At 41.1% G+C, this 17,626-nt stretch overlaps 1 protein-coding gene across 4 annotated transcripts in view; it reads left to right on the forward strand.

Annotated features, from left to right (window-relative positions):
• Positions 1-17,626, forward strand: part of ALPK1 (alpha kinase 1) — a 144,400-nt gene that overhangs the window by 79,458 nt on the left and 47,316 nt on the right. Inside the window, exons 3-4 of one of the 4 annotated variants that reach the window (XM_063603872.1) lie at positions 992-1,212; positions 5,693-5,847. In XM_063603872.1, the coding sequence (XP_063459942.1) occupies positions 1,092-1,212; positions 5,693-5,847 (276 nt within the window). In that variant the 5' untranslated portion in view covers positions 992-1,091. Of the gene's footprint in view, positions 1-991; positions 1,213-1,319; positions 5,848-17,626 lie in introns of those variants that run through there. The other 3 variants (XM_063603871.1, XM_063603873.1, XM_063603874.1) reach the window with 3 other exon arrangements.

Genomic DNA, 17,626 nt, shown 5'->3' on the forward strand with positions numbered 1-17,626 from the left:
TCAGAGACAGAATAACTAGAGCCATCCATATATCTCTTACTTTCTTCCCTTTCAGACTCTCTTGCTTTTGGTAATAAAATTCTACATGCCCTCCAGGAGTGTCTAAACCTGACAGCAGCTCCACTATCTATTCTGGCAATGTCTAAGAGAGAATAACTTCCTGTCTTTCATTTACAATATAATACTTTAACGAAAGAAAGATAGACAAAAAGATTTGTTAATTGAATAATGTTTTTCTATGAATTTGTCAGGCAATTTTTTGCACTGTTAGTAAGTTATTTCATTCTTGAAATTACCTTGACGGCAGTAGCTCATTAATCACACTAATATTTGCATAAGAAATCTCTCAATTGTATATACATTAAATGACAATATAAGTAGATCCATATGACAGATCCATCCATTTGATGGATTTGGGAAATTGGGTTTTCTAGGATATCAGTTCTCTATTTTACTTGGTAATGTTCCTGGCAGTGAAGAGCTTTAAATTTGGCATTTGTCATTGCCTATCTTGGTCCAAATTATATCATGCTAAATATTATGAAGAATTCTGCACAGGGGAAATCAGCAGTGGGTTATTACCGTGTACTAGTGTCTAATATTAGAACTGTTAGCCAGATGCTTCCTGTGGACTTCTAAAGAGCAGAGACTGTGGTGTCACTGAGCTCCAGAGGCACTGATGTGAAGTATGCAGAAGATAAATAAATCATGCAGTATATTCATTTCATTTGGCCCATGTAATTCCACTGACGTCACTGTGGATAGATAACTGGGGTCTGTACCAGGCCCCTCTCGCTTCTGCACTCTGAGGCCTTCGGAGGTGCTGCCCATCTAGCCAGGCCCTGCAGTAATTTCACACACTCCTCTAATAAAGTCCTCGGGGGCTGTCATGTATTTTCCTCTGTTTGCCCTATTATCCCTCCCTGCTTGAGTCCCACAGATAATTGATGATGCTTCAGTTAATCATCTTTCCCTCTCTTTTGTTCACCAGGTACTTCGGCCTTCAAGGGGCTCCTTTATTGAGAATCAATGTCTTCTCCTAGGTAATTGATCACCCTAGACCCAGGGACACCCAATTCATCGTAATCATCATGAATAATCAAAAAGTGGTAGCTGTGCTACTGCAAGAGTGCAAGCAAGTGCTGGATCAGCTCTTGTTGGAAGTGCCAGATGTGTCGGAAGAGGACAAGAGTGAGGACCAGCGCTGCAGAGGTGAGGTTCTGATGGGAGGCACCAGGGGTGAACCAGCAGGTTCACTCTCCTGTCCCCTGCCTGAATGACACGTTCTTATCTCTGCCCTATTTTTCTTCTCTTGGCAGATGACCACCGAGAGATGAGTGGATTTCTAGGGCATGAATGGGACATGGGCTGCGGGCGGACGGGCAGGGGAGGAAGCCCACTTTGTTGCACTGAATTGCTGTCAGTTCTAATTTTAGGCTTCAGTAAACATGAGGCTACAAGAAACAGTTTAGTTCAAGAAGAACAAAGGATCCAAGTTGGCTGGTGCACATAAATTTCAATTATTAAAAAATTGAAGCAATTTCTGAATGGTGGCACATACTTTTTTTCAAACTAGGATTTTTTGCCTCATCAGTTTCCATAGACTTCTAGGGTTTCCATAAATACGTCATCTCACCAGTCCAATCTCACTTTTTTGATCACCAATACATTCTTCATGCTATATTCTCACACCATTTGTAAAATAAATTCTCTCATCTCGATAAATACTGATTGCAACATTATCAGGTTTTAATAATTTGGCTTTTTGCTCATTTTATTCTTTGTGCCATTCAGAGTATCAGATAAGTCATTGTTTGGGAAGTTTCCATCACAAAGTCTAGAAAGTTAAAGCAATTCTTATTTCTTCTTTAACCAATTTTTGAGAGGCAACCTTCTGTTTTGTTTTTTGGTTTTTTTTAGATTTATTTTTAGCATTTGAATAAATTTTCCTCCACTTCCATAAGTACTGTCCTTTTTACATGCTTTTAATATTTTTCTCAGTATTTTTAGCACTTTGCTATTCCTCACAGAAACAAGATTCCCAAATAAAATGCATACTCCTCATTTTTTGCTGTTGTTCATTATGTAATGGGAAAACATTCTGGGAGAGTCTTTTTTCCTGAGTTCTTGTACATAGGCACATATATTTTTACAAGGGCACTATGGAAGTCTTAATTATTTGTAACCTGTCATTTGTCCTCCTTTCAAGATAAAAATCCCCTACGTCCAGTCATCTCACAGCCTCAGTTTCTGTGATACACCAATGTGTGACTTTGCTTCCTGGCTCCATGTGCCTGTCAGCCTGAGATCACTCTCACAGATGTCAGCCTTTGTCAGGGAATGGCAGGTACTTGGCACCTATAGAATATGCTCTATGGCTGGCCCTAGTTCTCCCCAGGGGCGGTGTGTTGTGTTCTGTTGTTTCCACTGAAGTTTTTCTCTCCCTTTTACTACACCACACCCTTTGTCTCCTCAGCCAAATTCCTTTAAGCTTTGTGTTCTCCCTGATGAAGACTCTGAGCTCCCAATTGAGTAGCATTTTCTTTTCTTTTTCTTCCCGAGTGCCACAGAATAGAAGAAGTAATCAGTTTAGTTCCAGATAAGGCAAATCACTAAATTAGACATGGCCCTTCAGGTAAGCTGCTTGGGGAAGTAAGTGATCAGAGAGGCAGAGGAGGTTACTGCTGGGTCTGGGGCTGACTGCCCGGCGTTGGTTGAATCCAATAAACCGACGGGGAAGGACGCCTCCTAAGCGGAGCCATTGGCAGCCGTAGCATCAGCCCCAGCCCAAGGGCGGCGCTGCGTGTGCCACCCGAGCCCACCGTGCGGATGGAGTGCAGCCTGCACCGGATCCCTTCCCTCGGCAGGTGGCTGCGGAGCGGCTCGAGCAGGCGGGTCGTGCCGCCACCGATGTCGTCACCGCATGTGCTCCCAGAGAAAGACATTAGTACAGGGTCACTTATGGCAGCGGGGCGAGCCAGCAGACCCTGCAACACAAACACTGAGGTTTTTCTTCTTCTCCTTCCTCCTCTCGACGCCATGATTTTCCCTCAGAAACTGTCCTTGTCAGCATGGGTGACTACCCCAGCAACTTCTCCAGAAATGAAGAAGGAACTGAAATCCAGAGATACATTTTGAAAACATAGTTAAGAGGCATATTTTATTTCAGAGTGCCCCACAGGACATTCTGACGTGAGGTGTGGGGAAAGGGTGATGTGAAGGAGGCAAAAATGAGTCAGTTGTAAAGAACAGACTTTTCCATTACCATGAAGAAATTTGAAAATATGAACACTATTCACTCCAAAGTGTGATAAAATTCTATGAACCCAGAAATCACATTTCCTTTGCCATGTGACTGCTCACATTGACTCAGTGTTCAAATAATTTAAAGAATTTATTAGCTAAACTGGGACACTTCTGAGAGTGAAAAGGAGCACTGTTAATAAGGACCCTAGGACCACACAGGATGGTCCTAAGCAAACAGGACTAAGGGGTCATCCTGTCTGTGACTGTTTAGAAATGCTCTTGAAGAAATGTTCTCTACAGCTATATTGAAAACAGTTTCAGAAGTTGAAATTATGTCAGTGGCTGTAAGAGGGTCAGGTTTTCCAGCAGAATGTGGCCACCTAAGTCCCTAATCCTGTGGGTCTGCTTTCAAGGGGGAGCACCATCAGTCACACAGTAGATGCTCCTGGACTGCTCAATGGAGATAGGGGGCGATAATTTCAGTGTGATACCTGTAAGCCATCCTCGGTAATCAGTGTGAATCATTCATTGGCATAGCCCATGTGATATCCCCTCAATGCCAAACAGTCCTTCCCCACCAGAAAACTTCCTTACATTTGCCCAGTTCATAAGTGGTTCTAAATGGCTCATAAAAAGGGATCACAGACCAAGTTAGATTTTCTCTCTCCTTTTTTCTTTTGTTCTTTCTGTCATATCTCTTTTGCTGTATTTAACATGTTTCACATAGATACTAGATGAACCATGTCTTTTTTATAGATGATATAAAAATATTTTCAAAGGGCCAGCTAGAAGATGAACCTTGTCTTTTAATCATACTGGTCTTTCACCCATCATGGTGTGACTTATAAAAATGATGAGACATGATGCTTGTCTTCAGGGAGATAGCAGTCCAGTGAGAGACAGAAATAGTTACAGAGCAGTGGGATAATGGCTGAAAAGAGCCTGCTCCCTTGGGTTTGGAAGTGCTCAGAGCGGGCGCTCAATTCCACTGTGAGGTCACGGTGGATTGAGGAGAAGTGGCAATGTTTGCATTGAGTGCTGAAGCAAGTGGGCCTGAATTTGGTCACAAGGCACTGGGGGAAGTCAATCCAAAGAGCCAGAACAGGATTTGCCAAACCATTGAAGATTTTTATTCAGGGCAATGGACTGGTCCATCTTGTTTTTAGAAAAGTGAGGCTTTACAATGTGCAAGAGGGACTGGACGGAGCAAGATTCAGACAATAACTCAGGCAAGAATTACTGCCAAGGAAGAGGAAGAAATGGATTTTAGGAGCCACAGGATTTGACAACCAATTAGGTTTGGGGAAGAAGAGAGAACACAAAGTCTAGACTGACTCCTTGGTTTCAGATTCGGGGAACTTAGTAAATGGTGGTGCCAGTCATTAAAGTAGAGATTTATAAGGGAAAATAGATTTAGAAAAAAGTGATGAGTTGAGTTTTGGATGTTGAGCATGAGAGGCTTGCAAGACGAGTACCTAGAGATTTATAGCTGGCAGTCATATATACAGGTCCTTTATTTATATGGCAGTCATATGTACAGGTCCATATATACATAATTCTTTATTCAGAACCCTGGCATCACATGTGTACTTCAGAATTCAGAATTTTTCTAGTGTTAGGAGGGTCTTCTGGTGCATGTACTGTATATCACATTCATACTTCAGTAGCAGGTGGAGTGCAGTCAAACACAAAAAATTTTGCAGCAAAACGTTTGAGCAATCTCACTGAGTCCTTAACCAGGACTATAAATACCCTCTAGTTAATTCAAGTCTGTTTCGGGTGCCAAACTTAAGAAAAATTTCCAGTTGCTAAAGCTGCTTGGGTTTCCAAAGTTTGTATAGGAGATTATGGACCACTATAAGTAGATTTGGTGCCCATTAAGAGATTTAATACATCTACTAATGTGAAACAGGGCCATTTCACAATTAATTTACACCATTTCAAATCTGATATGTGTTTGTCGTAGTTATTTTCTGTATTCAAATATAGTCCATATCGAAGGGATGAGAAAGTGAAGTCTTAGAGAAGCAAAAAGAGGTTGTACAAATTAACACTGCATCATCCACCTGCCACAAGCCCAGAATGCCATTCCATTTCAGTCCCTTTCTCATTTTACAGGGAAAATAATATTTCCTTCATTCCTTTCTCTGATTCTTCATGCAGAGATAGTCACTAAAGTGCTTTACTTCCTGCTAAAAACCTTTCTTAATGCCTGACTACCCCAATTTACCTGTAGGGCAAAGTCGGCCAGGGCCACCCCTGACAGATAGCTCCTCACTGTTATTCTTTGAGTCAGAACCAACAGCTTAGACCAGCCAGCAAGAGGCAGGGAAAAGGTTTTTCTCTTTTTTTTTTTTTTGCCACTGAGGTGCTTCATCATAACATTGGTAGCTCAACAGCCTTTTCTTTGACTGCAATTTCCTTACCTGAACTCTGACCTTTTCAGCTTTACTCCCCAGCGAGTTAAGGACCCTGATCCAGGAGGCAAAGGAAATGAAGTGGCCCTTCGTGCCTGAAAAGTGGCAGTACAAACAAGCCGTGGGCCCAGAGGACAAAACAAACCTGAAGGATGTGATTGGCGCCGGGTTGCAGCAGTTACTGGTAGGAAGAGCCACACCACCTGTTCCTCTGATATCCCCAAGTGAGGCATTTAGACTCTAAGTGGTCTAATAGATTAAATTTCTTTGAAGCACAAGACAGCCCCCTACCCTTATGCTCAGCTCTGCCAGATTGACTAATGTGAGGGAAATAGCTGTTTGAAAAACATTGCTTGCCCATAAGATCTTGTGTTGTAAAGCCAAATCCAGTAAAAGTGAAGAGTGGTCAGTGAGTCTAACATGAACCCTGTCATCTTGAAATATTTACATATCCTTGGTGGGCCAAAGAAGCAGATTTGATTTCACCATTCCTCACAGCATTTTAATTTTGAAATGCTACTTTCTAAAAGTTAGGTAGCTTTAAAAAGTAAATGCACCCTTGTTTCATCAGTGTGACTTGCTGTCTAAGCTATTGAAGTCTGGCATATTCCTTTCCTGAGCCCCACCTAGGGTCCTGTTGACTTTCTTATATCCTCAAGATTAAGGCTGTTCAGGAAGCATCAAGTCAAAGTCATTGACATGCTTATTTCTCAACTCATTTATTGGAAATTAATTGAACTGGTACTTCTATGCCAGATAGAAGAGAGCCTGAGGAGTGGCACAGGAACTCAGATTGCAGCTCAGGATTCAGGCTTTGGTTCTGGGGATAACATAGGGAGAACCGTTTTCCTTTCTGATAGCATTGCTTTTTACCCACATTCTCTCAGAAGATTGTCAAGGAAGAAAGCTTGCTAATTTATATATATATATATATCTTTTCTCAAATAAAAAATATATTTGTCAGGCATTAAAGCATGACAATATCCTAAAATTTTTACTTTATTGGTTTACGTAAGATTGTATTTTTGAGTCATCCCAAAATAAATATATAGACATTGTCTTTGCCCATTCAAGCAAAAATCTAAGAAAGACCCCCTGATCTATAGACACACAAGAGCATCTTTAGAGACTTAATAGAAACAGTAAAACCCCAGCTCTCTCATCCTCCTAAAAAACAAACAAAACAGGTTAAGCAGACTGGGGATTGCAAGCAAAGGAAAGTGAATACTTAAAGAGAACACAATGGTGAGCCAGGGTTTTAAATAAATGTGGTCAGTATTAGTGGAAAAGTAGAATAAAATAATAACTATAACTTAACTATCACTATAGAGTTTACAAAGTGCTTGTAACACTTTACAGAGTGATTCAGATGCTCTTTGACTTACAAAGGAGTTGCCCCCAGTAAATCCATCATAAGCTGGAAATATAATAAGTCAAAAATATTATACATTAAAAATGCATTTACTACACCTAACCTACTAAACATCATAGCTTAGCTTAGCCTACCTTAAGCAAGCTCAGAACCCTTACATTAGTATACAGTTCGGCAAAATCATCTAATAATAATGCCTATTTTGTAATAACGTATTGAATATTTTGTGTAATTTAGTGAATACTGTGCTGCAAGCGAAAAACAGAATGGTTGTAGTCTACTAAATGTATATTGCTTTCACACCATTGTAAAGTAAAAAAATCATAAGTTGAACCATTGTAAGTTGGGGTTCTCCTGTATTACCATTATCATCCCTCTTTTGAACAAGGAAATTAAGGTGCAGAGAGATTAATTTGCCCAGGGGAACAGACCAGTAAGTGGTGAAATTGTGACTTACAGCCTTCTCCTTCATCCAACTCCAATTCTCCATCAGGAAGCACCAAGTGAAGAGCTTGAAAAAACAGGTAGAAGCCATGAGGTTTATTTATTGTATCTAAAGTAAGCTGTAGGCCATCCAGTAACACTTTTTGTATTGATGATGGAAATGTTCTACAGCTGTGCTGTTCAATATGGTAGCCACTAGCTACAGATGGCTCTCAAGCACTTGAAATGTGGTGAATGGGACCGAAGAACTGAATTTTTATTTTAGCTATTTTTTATTCATTTCTATGTAAATAGTCACATGTGGTCAGGGCTGCCATTTTATTGGACAGTGCAGCTCTAAAGCAGTGGCTATAAATGTGAGACCTCCCAACAATAGATTAGCATCGCCTGAAATCTGGTCAGAAATTCAAATTCTTGGGTGCAAATCAAAAACTCTTACTGAATCAAACACCCTGGGGGTGGGAGTCCAGCAATCAGCATTAGACAAGCCCTCCAGATGATTCTGATGCTAAAGTTTGAGAGCCACTGTTCGCAGGGAAGAGTAGAGTGGCAAGCAAGGGGGAAGGGCAGAGAGCCTGAATGGGGATATAGTGGAGAGGGTCAAGGTAAGGAGTAAGGAGAATCCAGTGAGAAGGCTGTAGGAGACCAATCCAATAAAAAAAAAAAAATCTCTTTTCCATCAATTCTGGGAACTGTTGCTTAGACTGGAGCCCTTCTGCAAAAGCTGATGGTCACTTTACTTGCTTGGAGATCCCTTGTGGAATTAGCCTAGTGGCATAAAAGAACTTTACAAACCTTCCAAGGAAGGCGAGAGCAAAACGGCCTCGCAAGAGGGAGTGACTCAGCTTTGACTTTTGGGCTTAGCAGGTTTCTCTGACTTTTGAACATAGGCTGAGTGATGTGGCACATCACTATAACTGGGGTTTACTCCCCTTGTTCCATCCTGCAATCACCAGATCCCCTGAGCCCTGCATTCAAAGCTGGAGTGACATTAGCTTAAAAACTGAAAACGATGTTTTAAACATCATTAAAAACATCAGTCCCGCTGCACTGGGGGTTTAATGTGAGTTGGGAGAGAAGCTGCTCATAGTTGGTAGACTATTTTAAGAGCCCACTTATGATACCTCCCGCTATGCCTCTCTATACTACACAAATTTCACAATTGGAGAAATAGAAGCATAGAGAATTTAAGAAGTTTGAGCCCAGCTCACAAGGTCACTCAGTAGCAGCTCTAAGGGGCGCTGTCTATTAGGCCTTCTTTAGTCTCTAATGTATTTAATCTGGCAGCTTTTTGAACTCTGAGCATCATTTTCTTTAGCTTGCCCAGCAAGCTATAAATTAAGCAACCGCACCTCCTAATGACTTTTAGGATGTTCTCCTATTGTGCCAGACCCCAAGTGCACAATTGCTAAACCACTCTGTTTTGTAAATATGGAGAACCATAGCACCCTGTGAGTCAGGCACTCCTAAAATCTATTTTTAATATCTTAGATTATTAAAAATAGTTTGAATAAATTCCATGATTTGTTTTTGTTTCATTGTATCCCAATCTGGTTGATTTCAATATTAGAGTTTGTCAGAGCTGGATGGTCATATTTTAATAACTGATTAATTGTGAAATTCCATTCTCATGTAAAAAATAGTTAAAGATTACTGAGTTTGTCTTTTCATGTTTTCTCTCTTTTTATAGTTTATTCATAAATATAAACTTTCTGTGATTTTTTTACCTTGAAATGAATCCTTCCCATAAAATGTTTCCCCTCTGTTTTTCAAATAAGCATTGTACTCAGAGCATAAACACTGTGTCTTTAATTCCACAAATAACAGATCGAAGTTGAGAACAGAATGCTTAAGAAAAAGGCAAGTCACAAACAACTGTTTTCCACAGTTCATGAGTTGGTAAAATTAAGAGTCATTTATAATGTTATTCTCTTGGGCTGAACTTAACCAAGAAAAATGATACACGTTTTGTGTTTTGCTTTCTGGTCTCCACTGTGTTCCCATTTCCTCCCTCCCCACTGCTCTCCTCCCCTCCTCCCTGACTCTCCAATCCCTTTTCCTTTGGTGTGTGGCCACAGACAGAAATTTATGGCAGGGGCCAACCTCCTTTACACTCCACACAAAGCTTGCTGACTTGTGAGAGTTTGTCCGCGCTCTCCCAGAAAAAACACCTGCAGTACGCTCCCCAAGAAACCTGAAGAGATGGGAGATTAATGTGGCTGTAATAGCTGGGCAGTGTTTTTGGTATTATGCCCTCTCCCTAGGTAGATGGGTCTTTTCCGAGATGATACCAATTATTTATTGCTGAAACATCTGTTGATAACTGCAGCTGCCCTTGTAAAACAAAGCATATCACGGGGTCACAGGCTACGGGGACCTAAAATCCTACCTCATGCTAGTTTCAGTCTATTCAGCAACACCCTCAAGTCCATGGGTTACCATCATCTTTAATGTCTCATCGTGCCATAGAAAATACTTTGTAAACACCGAGCTGCCCTGCCCTATAGGCTTTGAAGTATTATTTCATCTTCATCGGTAATTTATATTCCAGTGCCATTGTACTGTGGGAAAAAGAGGGGGAACCTTTTTTGTTTTCCATTTAATTGTATATCGCCTGACACTTTGACCTGTATTATTAGTATTAGTCAGAAAAAGGATTTTCTCCCTCTCTTATTTAAAAATAAAATTTCAAGGGAATGTAAGCGCTCCTTCAGCTCTTTTCACTCAAAACAATGTTTACACTCTGAGAGGGAAAGATGAAAAGCGTGAGCAACTTTTTTCAAGTGTCGGAGAAGGGCATTTCAGTCTGTGAAAGAGAACAGTAAGGCCCTTATAAATATCATTCAGCAAAACCTTTGATGGATTTTTCAAAAAGTATTGAAGGCATTTAGCGTTAGCTTCTGTTTAGCTCAGCTTTGGGCCATGGCGGTGGAGTGCTAGCTAGGAAAACCCATAGAATGCTAACTTGCTGCTGAGATGCCGGGGAAGAACTCAACGTGGATGCCACCTTGGGAATTTTTCTTTCTGTAGTTTTCACTCTTCTAAACAACAACAAAAAATGTCTAGTGAATTAAAATAAAATATGAAAGTAAAGCTTTCAAAAAGTAAAGTAAAGGATGTGTTTGGATTTGCAAGTGGGAGCAGATTGGGCTGCAAGGCCAAGAGCTGTGTGATAGCCCTGAGTTTGGACATTCCCTGCACAGGTTTGGGAGTCCTGATGCTGGAGGGAGACTGGCTTATTTCTGTGGAGGGAGGGGCCTGCTGTCAGTCAGCCCTGGATTTACTGTGGTGCCCACTCACGGAGATACGAGATCATTTTTGTAGGTTGGCACTAAAAGCACAATCTGAGGACATGAAGCAGGCTCAGAAGGAGGATATTCTTTTTCCCATGTCCTTTTCAACTCTACAACCATGAAAAATGGGTAATCTGATAGCCCTGATGTTGTAAATATTTTTGGAAAGTATCTGTGGTGCCCTGGAGTGATTTGAAAAGACACCATAATAATAATAATAATAAATGTTGAGTTGTTTCTTTATGCTATTTTGTGGAAAACCCCTGTGGATGAATAAAGTTTGATCAATTTAGTCCCAATAATTTTTTTAACTTTTATTTTAAGTTCAGGGCTACACATGCAGATTTGTTATGTAGGTAAACTTGTGCCACAGGGGTTTGTTGTACAGAGTATTTTGTCACCCAAGTACTAAGCCTAGTACCCATTAGTTATTTTTCCTGATACTCTCTTTCCTCCCGTCATCCACCTTCCAATAGGCCCCAGTGTGTTGTTCCCTTCTAAGTGTCCATGAGTTCTCATCATTTAGCTCCCACTTAGAGTGAGAACATGCGGTATTTGGTTTTCTGTTCCTGTGTTACTTTGCTAGGGATAATGGCCTCCAGCTCCATCTGTGTTCCTGCAGAAGACATGCTCTCATTCTTTTTTATGGCTGCATAGCCAGAATATTTTTTCTAATATGTCTCTTTGTATTATCTTGGTGCCTTTGACTTGTTGATATTTTTGTTTTTATACTACTTAAGATGTTAGAGGGGTGAGATTTAAAACATGAATAAACATGAATAAATATAAGAGTTGGTCATTGCAAGATTGCAGAAAATGCTTTAAAAATGCCTAGTGTGACTAACTCGTGAGCTCAGGGGATGGAGGAGAGACTTTAGCAAAAGAAAGCAAAGTATGAATTTATTAGGAAATGAAATATCAAGTTAAAGAAAATTATGGAAACAATAAAATTCCCTCCATGAATAAGCTCTTGATTAAAAGATGTCCTTAAAACTAATTTTAAAACATTTATTCCAGGTGCCGGTTTTTATATTAGTAATACAGAATTCAAAAGCAGTAACAGGTGCTGTTTAGATTATGATTCTTTCATCATTTTTCATCTTATGTGCTTTGGGGCTTTCATAGCAGAAATATTTTTCATCAAGTTGCAAAAAAAAAAAAAAAAACCACAAAGTGTAGATAAACTCTGCATTCATTCATTCAACAAACTTTACTGGGCGTCAGCATGTGCCAGATGTTTGACAGAACACTCAAAGAAGTGCAGAAGAAAGAGAAGACCCAATTCATGTCCTGGAAAACTACAAAAATGAAGAGAGAGGGCAACCCTTGTCAAAGTCCAGCTTATTGGAATGGTTCTTCCCATGTATTGACCTCCTAATATGTGGCAGTTGCTCAATCTATGTTCTTTCAGCTATGACGACAACCCTTAAAGAGAAGGGTTATAATTCCCTTTTCACAGTTAAGAAAATTAATGCTCAGAGAAGTAACTTTTCAAAGTCACAATTTGAACTCCCCATCTCTCTATGGACACCTCTGTTCTTTCCATTCAGGGGCACACAAGGAGGGCCATGCTGGCTTTTTTTTTTTTTTTTTTTAGACAGCATCTTGCTCTGTTGCCCAGGCTGGAGTGCAATGGCGTGATCTCGGCTCACTGCAGCCTCCACCTCCCAGATTCAAGCCATTCTCCTGCCTCAGCCTCCTGAGTAGATGGGACTACAGGCACGCACCACCACTCCCAGCCAATTTTTGTATTTTTAGTAGAGACAGGGTTTCACCATGTTGGCCAGGATGAGCTCAATCTCCTGACCTCGTGATCTGCCCGCCTCAGCCTACCAAAGTGCTGAGATTACAGGCGTGAGCCACTGTGCCTGGCCTGTGCTGGCTTTTAAGATGTTGAGATACCAGTGGTTGGTCACAGCCATGGCCAGGGGCCTGATTGCTCGTACTCTTGCCCTGACTAATTCAGGAACCTCTGGATCTTGCCATGATCTGAAAATGAAAGTTTGTCTCAGAAAGAACCTTGCTCCAGCCAAATGTCTGGTGGCTCTGAGGCTGCAACAATTGTATTTTGTTTAGGTCCCCTAGATAAGATAGCAGATCAGGAGAATGGAGTATGAGGAAGGGAGCTGAGCTACTTGTCAAAGGCAGAAGAGCATGTGGTGACTGGTTGGACAGACGGGGTGGGCACTAAGTATAAGATTTCAGTCTTGCGATGTGCAGGGCAGTGATGCCTTTACCTGAGACAGCACAGGAGGGGAAGCTGGCATGTGCTTCTTGGATGTCTTAGAGACATCTGAAACTCATGGTCCCTCTCTTCCCGGCTCTCAAATAAGGTCCCCTTTCAGGGTCCAGTAGCATAAGCTGGGAATTTCAAGGTCATTCTTGTCACTTTCTTCTCCCTTGCCTGACATATCCATTCCATCACCAAGCTTAGTAGGTCTTATTTTCTAAATCTCTCCTCAGTTCCCCTCCACCCCATCATTACTCCTGTTCCAGCTGCAGCTATATCTTACCTGGGCTCCTGCCATTGCTTCCTGAATAGCCTCGCACATCTACCCCGCTTCACTCCTCCACATCTCTTCTCCATGCACAGAGGTGTTTGTGCAAACTACAACTCTAGTCTGTCACCCTAGTATGCCTAGGAATGCAAAACTCTGAAATGAGGCCCATGGGCCCTGCCAGGCATAGTCCTTCCCTTGGCTGCCCCTGCTGCATCATCTCCATCTCATGGCCTCCTTTCAGTCCACACTCTTACCGGGATTATTCCATGGACATAGCTGCTCTCCATTCCCGACACATTCTTCCCTCCCTCCTTTGCCTGATTAATTTCTGTGTATCTTTCCCTTCTCAGCTCACATCTCAGTTCTCAGGGAAGCCTGCCCTGATCTCTGGGACTAAATCAAACTTCCTCAATATAGGCTTGGCTATAAGGTATCACCTTTTCAAAGTTGCAGTTTACATTTGTTTGTGGGGTTTCTTTTACATTTGTTTACATTTGTTTGTAGGGTTTCTGTCTCTCTCTTCTGCTAGCTACAAGCTTCATGAGGACAGGGCCTTATCTGTGTTCACCATTATATCCCTGACACTTAAAATGCATACCTTCAAAGAACACCCTTGGATGGATGGATGATGGATGGATGGGTGGATGGATGGATGAATGAAACAGTATTAATGTTATTTGAAAAACATGGTGTTTGATGTGCATGTGTGGTGGCATATATATGAGGCTGCCCCATGTGTGGCCCACAGTCAGACAATTGTCTAGGTACTGGTCAGGAGGATAATGCCCATGTATCTCTCAGGGATGGAAGGCATTTAAGTAAATGCCTTAAATGTTTCCTGATAAAGAAATGAAGTAATCACCTGAAGAAGATAATGCTATTTGTTGTGCATATTATAAATTGGAGTGGGGAGATCCTGAGTTTGGGGAGCACACTGAACTGCCAAGGAAAGAATGATTATGTGAGGTCCTGCATAAATGTTAGGCTTGAGAGAAGTGGAAAGAGGAAGCATATCTAAGAGACATTATGAAAAACAACCTAAGGTATGTCATGATTCATGGAATGAGCTAGACTGAGGTAGATTGTATTATTGTTCCCACATATTCACTGTTGCCATGTGACTTGCATGCCTCCCTCTGAAAGGAATATACCTTCCCATGGAGATATTAGGCTAGGCCCTCACAACCTGTCTTAGTCTATGAAATGTGGCTGGAAGTGACATATGCCAGTCCCAAGCAGAAGATTTATGAGCCGTTGTGTTGTTCAGCAATTGGAAGTTTTCCTTTGCCTTGTGAACAAGGTAGGGGCTACTCCCTCAACCTGAGAAGGGCAACAAATGTTGAAGAGAGTGTCAGTGCTACAGTCAAACTGCAGGCCATAAAAAGTATGGACAACAACTGCCAAAACAATTTTGTCATTAAAGGCAATTAAATTTTAGCGTTATCTCAGTCTTACCATGTATCATGGGTTGAATTGACCCCCCAAATGATGCATTAAAGTCTTATCCCTCGGTACCTCAGAGGACTTTATTTGAAAATAAGGTTATTGTAGATGGAATTAATTAAGTTAAAATGAGGTCATACTGGAGTAGGGTGAGCCCTTAAGCCAGTGTGACTAGTGGCCTTGTGAGAATACCTAGAGACATAGGGTAAATGCCGTGTGATGATAGAGGCAGAGATTGGAACCATACAGCTGCAGATCAAGAAGCGCAAGGGTTGCTGGCAACATCAGAAGCTAAAAGAAAGGCAGGGAACAGATGCTCCTGTTAGAAAGAGCATGGCCCCACTGACGTCTTGATTTTAGACTTCCAGCCTCCAGAAGTGAGGAATGATACATCTGTATTGTTTTAAATCACCCAGTTTATGGCCTTCTCAGGAAACTAACATACCAAGTGCATATGTGTAAGACAATGAAGCAAGAAAGCTCTCAAATGACTTCTAGAATCTTAGTATGTAAGCCTGTGCCTCTATAGAACAGAAGGCAAAATAAACCCCAGTCCACAGGAAAAAAAAACAGAATTTGTTCAATGGAATATTTCAACAAAAATGCTTCTAAAAGGAAAAGAAGAATAGGCTCTAGTGTCTACTAAGTTATTTTATTCTTAAACATAACTAGAGAAAATAGATTGGGAAAAACATATCACTCTTCCCACTTCATCAGTTTGTGGTAAATAGTACAGTCAAGAGCCCACTAAATATTTCCATTTGGATGTCCTAGATGTCTCAAGTTCAATAGGTCCAAAACTGAACTCATAATCTCTCAACTTCTTCTCCCTCCACCAACCAAACTTTATCCACCCCCAGCGATCACCATATCGGTAAATGGCACTACAAACCACCCAGTTCCCCAAATCAAGACCTTGGCTTTATCTTCCCACCAACCCTCATATCTCATTTGTTACCAAATCCTAATAATTTTCCTCTTAGATGTCTCTCAAACACATCTTCCTTTCCCTAATCCTACTGTAACTATTCTGGTTCCAAGCATATCATCTCATTCTTAGAATATTATTATTATTAGATTAGTGAAAATGTAATTGTGGTTTTTGCAATTAAAAGCAATTTCATTTATCTGAGACAATGTATGTCTCTGTTGCCCAGGCTGCAGTGCAGTACAGTGGTACAATTTTGGCTGACTGTAACCTCTGCTTCCCAGGCTCAAGCCAACCTCCCACTTCAGCCTCCCAAGTAGCTGGGACTACAGGTGCATGTCACCATGCCTGGCTAATTTTTTATTTTTTTGTAGAGATGGGTTTCCCAGAGCCATGTTTCCCAAGGTGGTCTCAAACTCCTGAGCTCAAGTGATCCACCTGCCTAGGCCTCCCAAAGTGCTGGGATTGCCGGATTGAACCACTGCACCTGGGCCTCTTTCCTAAATTATATCCAACTCCTCTCCCTAACTCTAGTCACATTCCCTGTATCTGAAAGAACAGGAAGGTCATGCTGCAGACAGATTTAAAAACAAACAAACAAACACTCAGGGGCTGAAAGCAAAGAAGGTTTATTCTGTCCTCTTGCTACATGTCCATCTGAGGTCAGTGGGAGGCTCTGCTTTATGTCAGTCTCCTCAGAAGCCCAGATTGATGAAACACCTAACATGTAGAATGTGGCTGGTTGCCATTGCAGGGGGAAGCAGAAATAAGGAATTGCACACTGGGTTTTAAATGCAATTAACCCAACAGATGTGGCCATTGGTCAAGAGAAGCCATGTGGTCACATTTCTTTTCAAGAAGCCAGAGAAATACAATCCCATCATGTGCCCAGAAGGAGAAGACCCAGAAATATATTGGCAGATAGGCTGCCATGGCCTGCTAGCTTCTCTCCACAATGCAACTGAAGCATGTTTCCAAAAGAGCAGGCTGGCATTCCTTCATACTTAAATTTGGGGCGGGGGTGGGGGGGAGTTGGAAAAAATCTCAACTAATTAAAAGAAAATAACAAAACAAAAACAAGACAACCATGTAGATCTTACAGAAGTACCTAATACTAATCCTCAACAAGAAAATCTTCTAAATAAATTTGGGTGAACATTTTCATCAAGGTGGTGAGAATACTAGTTACTTTTGTTCTTTATACTTCTTTGATTCTTTACAATAAACATTGCTTGCCATTATAATAAAGGAAGGGAAGAGAGAGAGAGAAAGAAGAAGGATTGTTAAACAGTTGTCCTTAAATCTAGACAAGGTCAAATGTTCAAAAACAAACTTCTCCCCACTTTTCTAAGAGCAAGTACAAATACTGAAGTGCACACATCTTAACAATGGAGAGGCTAAAGTCATTAACTAAGTGACTCAAGTACTGTATCTTTTCTCCAAGTAAAGTAAGAATTTAAAATGCAATGTTATTCTTTCCAAACATTTTCTCTTCCCATTTGGTGGCCTGCTATAAGCTGAGTATCATTATTCTTCTGTTATATTTTTTAGATCATTTTAGCCTGGTGTGCATACACACATACATGTGTGAAATATATATATATATAGTGTGTATATAATTCGTATTGAGTACAAGTTATTTCTCCATCAAATGATAGAACATCAAAGCTGGAGAGAAATTCAGAGGTCTTCTATTTCAAGCCCATTGTTGGGTAGGTGGGGAAACTGAAATCTAGAGAGAATGAGAAGAGGCTCACCGAGTCACACAGCCAGTTCGTGGAAATGACGGGACCACCACAGCTGGGTTTCCTACTCCTAAATGTGGTGTTTTCTCCCTGAATCTACATGACTGCCTGGCTAGGCAGGCTGTTGTAGGGCTGGGGCAGCTTTGCCCTTGTTGCACTCCTTTTTTCTCTGCTGCCCCATAGCCTGCCCCTCTGCTTCTTTCTGTTAATGTGATATGACTATTTTATTCGGAGCAG

Source organism: Pan paniscus, chromosome 3 (genome assembly GCF_029289425.2).
Source record: "Pan paniscus chromosome 3, NHGRI_mPanPan1-v2.0_pri, whole genome shotgun sequence".
NCBI classification, from domain to species: domain Eukaryota; kingdom Metazoa; phylum Chordata; class Mammalia; order Primates; family Hominidae; genus Pan; species Pan paniscus.